Source organism: Enhydra lutris, unplaced genomic scaffold, assembly GCF_002288905.1.
Source record: "Enhydra lutris kenyoni isolate GAN:26980312 unplaced genomic scaffold, ASM228890v2 scaffoldscaffold9, whole genome shotgun sequence".
Lineage (NCBI taxonomy): Eukaryota > Metazoa > Chordata > Mammalia > Carnivora > Mustelidae > Enhydra > Enhydra lutris.
Window position 1 is genome coordinate 32,615,698 of NW_019154093.1, and position 10,715 is coordinate 32,626,412.

Genomic DNA, 10,715 nt, shown 5'->3' on the forward strand with positions numbered 1-10,715 from the left:
AGAAGTGACCCATGACTTCCTAACTTCCAGGTTCAGTGATAACCTTTTTAGCCTTTATCTTACTTGTGCTCTTGTTTGCTATGCCTATCTGCCAGTAATTCCCAAAGCCTCATCTCTAATCAGGCCCTCTTATGAATTCTGTGTGCATATTTACAACTGTGCCTTGGACATTTACCCACATGGGTTACAGGCATCTCCTACTTAAGATATGCCAAAGTGAATTGATCATCTTGCCCCAAAACCTATCCTTCCATCGTTATCACCTCCCCTGGTTAGTTGTGGATCACCATTATTGAGTTTACTTGTCTAAACCAAAATCATAGGCATTTCTTGGAGCTCTTTACTGCCCAAATTAAGCCTTGTTTACTTGATCTCCTACAACATTAAGAACGTTTGTCTCTCCACTCCACCCTGATGACCACAGCCTTAATCTGTGGTCTCACTGAATTTCATCTCATTATTGTGATAGTCTCATATTTGGTTTCAATAGAACAAAAGATCACCAAAACAGTTTATAGTTTTAAGGCACAAATTAGAGCAGAAAGTAATACCAAGCTTAACAAATATTTAAAATAAATTACATGAGTAACTTCTAAGAAATTACATGTTCTTTCAGGATGTTGGTTATTATTTTGTGATCACCATTACCTTCCTCACTAATCATAGATTAGGATTAAGAACAATAATTAAGGTGCTTAAAGAAACACAATCTTTGGCAACACTATCAGTATAAAGAATTTTATTACTTTTGATGCCAGAGTACATGAATAGTTGCTTCTTTTCAAAGATTTATGGTTGGGTACTGCCTAGTCAACTTGCAAACACATCTTGAGTACCTCCTATGTGGAAACACTGAGGAACTCAGATGGGATCCAGGAGGCAGGAACCCTTAACAGACAAGGCATCCGAAACAGTTGGCACAATCCAGGGAAAGACTCAGCATCCAGCTCCTTCAACCGTAAAACAAAACAACTGGTAGAAAATGGTGTCTTATGGAATAACCTGTAAATATATAGAAGCATTTGGGAACTTCAAACTGTTAAGAAAAAAAAAAAAATAGAAGCACGTGCCAGAAGTTCAGGGAATTTGGAAATGATTCTCTTGCAACAAAGAATAATTAAAAATGGAAGGAAATAATGCAGTACCACTGACTGCAGTTTCTTCTTCAAAAGAATTAACACGAAAATGTTTAATTTGGTTCTCATTTCCATGGCTATAACTACTTAGTATGTAATTCATCCCTTTTTGTGAAAGCAATAGCTTTAGGGCTATCTCTAGCCCAGAAGAATTTCTGCAACTGATTCTAGCCCTTGGTGCAAGATTTCACAATCACCCTGCCTGTTCTTCCCCTAGGACTTGTTATAAGAATGTTTCAGGAGTTTTCCTTTAATAACAACGAACACTCACTTTTTAAAAATTGATTTTAAACCTTACATGTGCTGCTGGCCATTTTATCTTTGGATAATTCAGCTGGATAAGATCCAATACTATTTTTTAAACAGCCTAATTGCCTGGCAATAATAAAGATGAAGCTTTGAGATTATAGAATGCTTCTTCAGCTACTGAGAAATAAAAGGGAAACTTCTAATAACTTCAGTTTCTACAGTTACATTCTTTTAAAAAAATTTAATTTAATTTCTTAGAGAGGAGTAGGAGCAGAGGGGAGAGAGAATGTTAAGCAGACTCCACTCCCAGCATAGTCCAACATGGGGCTCAGTCTTATGACTCTGAGATTGTGACGTGAGCCGAAATCAAGAGTTGGACGCTTAACCAACTGAGCCACCCAGGTGCCCCTCTACAGTTACATTCTTTTTCTTTCTTTCTTTCTTTCTTTCTTTTTTTTTTTTTTGATTTTATTTATTTATTTGAGAGATGGAGATCACAAGTAGGCAGAGAAGCAGACAGAGAGAGAGGAGGATGCAGGCTCCCCACCAAGCAGAGAGCCCAATGCGGGCTCAATCCCAGGACCCTGGGATCATGACCTGAGCCAAAGGCAGAGGTTTAAACCCACTGAGCCACCCTGGCAACCCTACAGTTACAGTCTTATCACTGCAAAGATTATGAAACTCTTATGCATATTTGTAAAAGCTTTTTTATTCATATTGATGAGTGGTTATATTTCGATTTGGGGTATTAACTCTTTTCCATATCTTTATGCTACAAATCTACCCATAGTCATGTGTACCATAGTAATAGTAAGTTTATTCATGTACAATGCAGTTTACCAGGTATACTCCGTTGTTTGTTTTTTTAATCATTCCCATCTTATTCTTTTATTCATTTGTCAACCAGTATTTACTGAATGCCTAATATATGTCATACATAGTAGTATATCAAGCCGATGAACCAGGCATTATGATTATTACTCTGTCTTACAGATGAGAAAACCAAGATCAAGAGAAGCTAAGTGGGGCGCCTGGGTGGCTCAGTGGATTAAAGCCACTGCCTTCGGCTCAGGTCATGATCCCAGGGTCCTGGGATTGAGCCCTGCATTGGGCTCTCTGCTCAGGAGGGAATCTGCTTCCCTTCCTCTCTCTCTCAGCCTGCCTTTCTGCCTGCTTGTGATCTCTGTCTGTCAAATAAATAAATAAAATCTTTAAAAAAAAATAAGCTAAGTAATTTACCTAAGGTCATACAGGTAGGAGGAAATATTATATAGTGGTAAAGAGTGTAAATTCTAGAGCCAGATTGCTGAGATTTAATCCTGGCTCTGCTACTTATTAGCTGTGTGACCTTGGGTGGGTTTCTTAACCTCTCTGTGTAAGTTCCCTTCCTGTCTGTAAAATGAGAATAATTAGAGCACATGCCTCATAGCATTGAAGGACTTAAAATAGTGCCTAGCACATAGTGAGTGCTCAGTGAAGGTGGCTGTAATTAATTAGTACCATTAGGCTGTGGCTCTAAGGACTTGAACCAGATTCCCTGATTCCACATCTATTGCTCTTTTTATCATGCTATACTGCCTCTATAATGTGGTACAAAAATGCTGTCTCTATATAGCCTGAGATTTAAATCCAAACTCTGAAGTATATGCAGTACATTTTTCAAAAATTATTAGTTTACAATCATAGACAATCATATGGGGAAATGTACTGATGATCCACTGTTCCCTGTCCATCAGTATAGAATGACAAATAAAAGTCTGGCAGAGAATGAACCAATACATATGGTTGTGGGCAACAGCACCCTAATGACAGAATATGATCCCCATAAGGAAATGTTTATGTTAAAGGAAAGAAATCCTTCAGACCAGTGTACTCTGTAATACTGAGTGGAGGCATCCTGGTGTTTGTTTGCTATCATCAGACAGACCAGACACCCTGAAACATCATGGGGATGCTTGCTCTCACCCTAAAAGACTTCCATTCTTTGAGTCTTTGAGCCAGAAATAAGGACAAATATCTCCAGAATGCATTCAGATGCAAGAGGCAGCATCATCTCATTGTGATGCAGGGGCTCTCAGTCTTCACTGCTCCTTAGAACCACCAGAGGAGCTTGTAAAAACTCCCATGTAAAAGGCACACCCCCCAGACTAATTTCATCAGGATCTCTGGGAGCAAGACCCGGCAGTAGCCATTTTTAAAGCTCCCCAGGTGATTACAATGTGCAACCAAGGTTGGAAAGGCTGCCGTGGGAAGAGCGCAATAGTGGAAGTTAGAGACTCCATAGTTCTGTCCTGGTTCTGCCACCTACAGTTAAATGAATTTAGGTTAGTCATTTAACTCTTTGTGCCTCGTTTTTCATTTCTTTCCACTGACAGAAGCATTCCACTGTATTTTAAGTTGTTCTATGGTTAGTATGAGATAATATTTGTGGAAGATAAAACGTGCTAAGGCAGGTTGATCCTATTACATTTCTTTGGATGTGACAGTCCCAGCCATGGAAAAAATTTTTAGATCAACCTATACAGATGTTGGACAAGAGATGTGTCATGGAAAAAACAAAGTAAAGGTGATGTACTGTGATCTTTACAAGGAAGGGAAGAAATAAGTATATTATGGAGCCCATAGAAGATGATTTTCTTTCTTTCTTTTTTTCTTTTTAAAGATTTTTTTATTTATTTGACAGACAGATCACAAGCAGGCAGAGAGGCAGGCAGAGAGAGAGAGAGAGAGAGGAGGAGGCAGGCTCCCTGCTGAGCAGAGAGCCCAACGTGAGGCTCGATCTCAGGACCCCGGGACCATGACCTGAGCCGAAGGCAGAGGCTTTAACCACTGAGCCACCCAGGCGCTCTAGAAAATGATTTTATACCACAGACTATAAAACTGTCACAAGGACAAGATATGGTCATGATGGGGAATTTCAGCTTCAAAAACTTCTGACAAAATTTCACTGGTCCTTTCCTCCTACTTGCTTTCATGTGCCCCTTCCGCCTGCGTTATTTCCCTCCTGTCACCATCACTCATTGAGCATCTTCCATCTCTAGACAATGGACTGTGTGTTAGAGACAACATACGTACTATGAGAAGATTTTTAAGAAGTTTATGGTCGCATGGCAGAATGCCGAATGAAAAAATTATAGGAATAAAATAGGAAGCATTAAAATAAAAGTTTGTATAAATACTGTGGCATTTTTTGTCTCTCAGATAGTAGAGAAAGTAAGGAAGAAAATGAGTCAGTGATATAAGATTAATGGAAATATTCAGAAAGGATGACCATGCCATTTGGGGTTTCATAACATATAAGGAAAAGACTAATGTATATATTCAAATAGAAAATGTGGGAAAGGTGATTGCAAAAAAAAAGTAAGGAAATAGATTAATCATCCTTGAATAGAAACCTAAAATTTAAATTTTGTCTAACTGGTAAGAATAGCCCCAATGAGAAGACATTACTCAATTTTCTATTTGTTCCTCTGTAAAATGTATATTGTAATGGTAACCACCTACTTTACAGGTGCCCAATGTGTAGGAAGAACTCTCTTACTATTAGCTATTATAATCATCTAAAGGAAATAATGAGACCTCACTAAGAACCCTGCAGAGCTCAGATTGCCTTCCTTAATGAGGGGAGGAGCATAAGTCTAAATACCAACAAAAAGAATATTAATAAAGGATATTAAGAACATGTATGTTCTTAATAGGGGTGCCTGGGTAATCCAGTTGGTTAAGCATCTGCCTTCGGTTCAGGTCATGATTCTGGGGCCTTAGGATTGAGCCCCACCCAGTGCTCCCTTCTTTTCTCCTTCCCTCTGCCCCTTCCCCTACTTGTGCTCTCTGAAATAAAATAAATAAAATCTTAAAAAAAAAAAGAATGTATGTGTATTTGTGTGTGTGTGAAGGAAGAAAAAAAAGTCAAAGCCAGAAACTAGCTGTAGCTAGTGAAAATTATGTAATATTAATAGAAGAAAAGGAAAACTATTCTGTTTAATTGTTTCTATCAATGACCTATTTCATCAGGCTAGCAGAGGTTAATGAACCATTGTTTGAAGGAAGCTCCAGATAAAGGTAAGACTAGTAGAAAACATCTGGTCAGTTAAATTGTTCAAGACTAAACCAGGACAATTATAAGAAAGAGGGAGATGATAGATAGATAAGGTGTGTGTGTGTGTGTGTGTGTGTGTGTATATGATTTAGCTTTTTTTTTTTTAAGATCTGATTATTTATTTGATAGACACAGTGAGAGAGGGAACACAAGCAGGGGGGAGTGGGAGAAGGAGAAGCAGGCTTCCTGCTGAGCAGGGAGCCCGATGTGGGGCCTGATCCCAGGACCCTGGGACCATGTCCCGAGCTGAAGGCAGATGCCTAATGACTGAGCCACCCAGGCACCCCATATAATCTGGCTTTCAATAAATTTTAAGTTAATCTGATTAAAGGCATAAGGCTTATAATTAACAATGAATGTATGTGCCAGTGGTGCAATGTTGTTTCCAGAAAATACTACTGCAGATCTGAGATGAATTGGTAGAAGTGTAACACACAGGTCAAAGGAGGTACTAACCTGCTTACACCTTTGCTATTCAAAAGAAATCAAGATCCTGAGCCAGTTCTGGATGTGAACTTTTTTTTTTTCAAAGATCTTATTTATTTATTTGACAGACAGAGATCACAAGTAGGCAGAGAGACAGAGAGAGAGAGGAAGAAGCAAGCTCCCCGCGGAGCAGAGAGCCCGATGTGGGGCTCGATCCCAGGACCCTGGGATCATGACCTGAGCTGAAGGCAGAGGCTTTAACCCACTGAGCCACCCAGGCACCCCTGGATGTGAACTTTAATAGGAACATTAACAAAGTTCACTACCATGATGGTTAGGTCTCTAGAAGCCATATCTTAAGATAAAGTTGAGGGAACTGAGGCTGCTCTGAGAGCTATCTTTAATATTAGAAGGGCCCTCTCCCATGGGGAAAGGATGAGCCTGGTTAGTATTGCTCCAGAGGTCAGAACTAGGATCAGTGGAAACTCAGCACTCAGATTAAGAAAGACATTATGACCTACTATCTGGCAATGGAATAGGCAGTTTCCCAACCACAGGGAAGGGAGTTTTCTGTCATTGGCAAGGGATTGATTCATTCAGAGGCTGGACTGTGATCATCCATTGACAAATCTTGCTTTGTAGAAGATCAAGACCTACGTAATGTCACTTCCAACTCCAAGATTTTATTTTTTACTCATAGTGCTGAATAAGGACTTTGTTAAACTATGGTGTCTGTAGTTTCTGTCTGAGTTATTTTAATGTCATCTTCATTACTGTAAATGGTATATAAACAAGTGTTGTTATAATGAAAACTTTGAAGAAAAATCTACTTGTTTCAAAGTTCAAGGCAAAGGAAGAAATTTGTAAAGTGAGCATTGTAGTATGACTTGGACTATATAGGGTATATCATTGCCATATATCAGCTTAATGAAAAGTAAATTATTTTAAACTTTGAGCTATTATTAAAGAATGCTCCTTTTTCAAAACTCTAATTTCAGTGCTTGAAGATCCAGATTTTATTGTAGAGTATTATAAATGGAAGAAAGCTGAATTAAAACATCCTAAAGAATGGAATTTAAAGTAAGTACTTTGTATTGAAATATATCATTCTACTTTCTACTGTCTAACTGAATCATCAGAAGAAATCTTTGGAAGTAACAACGGATGCCCTTTTCTAAACATAAGAATAAGAATTAGACATGCCATTTTTTCCTTTCCTATGAACCCAGGTGGGAAACATCTTTGCTACTATTAACCTTAGAAATGTAAGTTATTTGACCAGCAAAAGGGGGTTTATTTAGGAATAGCAGAGAATAGCAATTGAGGATTTGCAAGCTAGGTCTAAACCACAGGGCAAGTCCAAGAAATTATAGAAAGAGGAATGTCGCTTTGTAGAGGAGGAGGAAGTTGGGAGGAGTTTGAAAGGAAGTCCTTTGGAGAAAAGCAAGTGTTCAGAATGATGCTTCTTGGTCATTGGCTGAGTTGCTGGAGTAGTCAGTTTCTTACAGTAGATGGAATGTATATCCTTCCCTCAATCTGTGATTGAGGATTTTGAGGATTTTTTTCTGTTGATGATTCTTCTGTTGGAGTCTGTAATGGACAGTTCTTATCGTTGATGTGAGTAATAGAGCTCCACCTTCTGGCCCCCCCCAACTCCATTTTAGTGAGGGCTCCCTTCATCAGTTTTCACCTATTTTTTTTAAGATTTTATTTATTCATTTGACAGAGATCACAAGTAGGCAGAGAGGCAGGCAGAGAGAGGAGGAAGCAGGCTCCCGGCCAAGCAGAGAGCCGGATGCGGGGCTTGATCCCAGGACCCTGGGATCATGACCTGAGCCGAAGGCAGAGGCTTTAACCCACTAAGCCACCCAGGTGCCCCAAGTTTTCACCTATTGACTGCCCAAAATAGAGATGGGCATGAGTGAAGCACTCTCACAGTACTCTCTGCATTAATTCTCTTACTCCTGTTCCCATTATCCTTATCAATACGCGACTTAGAACTAGGAAAAGGGCGCGTTGGTGATTCCCTCTTCCACAGATTTTTCATTCAGGAACCAAATTATTTCATCTAACAAGGAAGTATATAGTAAAATTTGAAAATAAACTATTACAGTATCTCCAGAAATCAATGACTATTAGACCACACTGAAGGGATCTTAAGCTCATCTTTGGTCACTTGAGTCCTAAAGGCAGTTTTTGTTTTTTGTCATCGTAGAGGAAACATTGCCTCTCAGCTCTCTGATATTGGCTTGGCTATAGTACTTATTTATTCTAGTATGCTTATTTCAAAGTACTCAGTAAATATTCTACACAATGCAAGGATAATTAAAGATCCCTCCTATTTTTTTTATGGCATTTGCCTCATTTACCTTAGTTTTTAGCTCTTTGCCTTGCTAACAAATGGAAATACAGGATTAATAAAAATAATGTGCTGTATTTTGAATTTGTGTAGAAATTGAAGTTCTTAAGAAAATATACTTTCCTACCCTTTAACATCATAACTCAGATTGGGTTTTTCAGTTGGATATTCTTTTTTCATTTGACTTCTGTGACAACTTCCCTTCAGGCCTAAGTGGAGAAAAGCTTTTGCATTCGATACTTTTCTGCTTTCAGAATAAATTATAGGCAGTAGAGAAGTTTTTTAAAGCAGAATTTGAAGGAGTACAAGCATTTTTTTTTTTTCTTGAAGGCGTGTTTCAAGTTTCGTTTAGAGTTAAAGAAAGCTACTTAGAATATAAGGTTAATTTTGCTTTGACATGACTTCCTTTTTTATTTCCTTTAACAGAACGGCTTTGTTTTATTCGTTTGATCACTGATTCATTATGTAATGCCAGCGTCCCACAGAACCCCACACTTAGAAATAGTAGGGCCGTGTCATTTTCAACTTATCCATCCACTTCTACATATGGCTGAAATAATTGTGAGCTGTTTGAGTGCTAGAACATTTTTCCAAATACATTATTTTGAAGTTACAGGTCAAATTATCATGTGCATGGTTGACCCTGTCAGAATACAACCCTCACACCTTATGCCATCTGGTGGTTGATGAGAATATATTTGGATCAAATGATAACTCTTTTAAATTTTGGAATTGATTAATATAAAAACACTAAAGTTTTTTTTTTTAAAGATTTTATTTATTTATTTGACAGAGATCACAAGTAGGCAGAGAGGCAGGCAGAGAGAGAGGAAGGGAAGCAGGCTCCCTGCTGAGCAGCGAGCCCGATGCGGGACTCAATCCCAGGACCCCGGGATCATGACCTGAGCCGAAGGCAGCGGCTTAACCCACTGAGCCACCCAGGCGCACCAAAACACTAAAGTTTTTAAAAGATATTGCATTTGGCTGAATTTTATTGTGGCATAAATATGCAACAATATGTTGTAAAAATCTAAGGTATGGGGAATCCACTTCTTTTTCAAATAATTATTAGACGTCTTATGTTCTGTCAAAATACAATATACTAAAGTGATCAACTCCTAGAGACTCAAGTAGAAAACATTTAGGCATCTTTGCAAGTGACTGATTGGTGTATACATTCAATATAATACCATTATGCATTTCTCTGTTTTAATACTGAAAATACTTTTTTTTTGCACAGAAATTTCCTATTTTAAAAAAAGCCAGAAAATGCAAATCAACAGCCTTTCATCTGCATAGCATTAAGGAAAAAGACCAATCTTTCCTGCTTCTTATCCCTCCTCCTACTGTTCTCCCTCTCCTCATCAATCAAGACTTGATTCTTAAGCCACACTAAGTTCTTTTTTCTCACTATTATTTTGGGACATAAGATCTCTTCACCACTTTGTGCCTTCTGCCTGGGATATCTTTTCCAGCAGGGTCTTTGCTGGTGGTCTAGAGTTAGGCTTTGGTCTGAATGAGAAGGTGGAATGTGGAGTCCTTAAGCACAGGGACACAGGAGCCAGACTATCTGAATTTCAGTCCTGGCTCTGCCAGTTACCAACACCTTGACAGAGCAAGGGCAAGTTATTAGATTACTTTGTGCCTCAGTCTCCTTATCTGTTAAATGGCAGTGATAAATGTACCTACCGCTCAAGGAGATTGTGAGGATTAATACAATAATACATGTAAAATTCTTCAAACAGTATCTAGTGTATAGTAAGTACTCAGAAGTTTCTCTATTATTCATGCTTTTCCTACTGTGGCCCTAGTTCCATTTTCCGACAGAACACTTTCTTTGGAGATAGCATGGTGGGAGGAAAGCATGGGCTTTAGGGTCAGATGGATCTTAGAGAAATTCATACCCACTCTCAGCTTGTTTCCTTATCTGCTAATTAGAGATAAACATGACTTACCTTGCAAAGTTGTTTCACATTTGATCTCTTGAGATCACAGATATATAGTCATAGAGTGTTGACTTAGAGACAGTCAATAAATATTAGTTCCGAGGAGAGGAGGAGACAAAAACTCACACTCCCCAACTTTTCAGAGAATAAATATAGTCTTTGTCAGAAACAGGTTAAGAACTATCACACTTTCTCCAGTTAGAACACAAGCACGGCTGCCTATCACAACCACATTTCTTTTAATTCCAGCATACATGTGGTTCTTATCCCTTTTCTGCCATTGTGCTCTCTGCTGCTTGGCAAAGTGCATCACAAGGATGGCGTGACAATCCAGCCCAACATCTCTTTGTGACAGGATCCCTGAGTCAGGCTTCCACATCCCCCATGCTCTCCTTCCTTGCACTCAGTCCCTGTCTCTTTCAGCACCTGTGGTGTAGAAATTGATCAGTTCATGGAGAGGGACCAGGGCAAGACATTATTGTGGCTTTCTATTCTCAGCA

General features: G+C 38.8%; 1 protein-coding gene across 1 annotated transcript in view; it reads left to right on the top strand.

The window, feature by feature from the left end:
- The window catches only part of LOC111143702 (ubiquitin conjugating enzyme E2 U (putative)), a 43,156-nt gene extending 36,162 nt beyond the window's left edge, over positions 1–6,994 (top strand). The window contains exon 8 of the mRNA XM_022497526.1: positions 6,909–6,994. Within this exon, the coding sequence (XP_022353234.1) occupies positions 6,909–6,994 (86 nt within the window). The remainder of the gene's footprint in view (positions 1–6,908) is intronic.
- Positions 6,995–10,715: the final 3,721 nt, after the last annotated feature.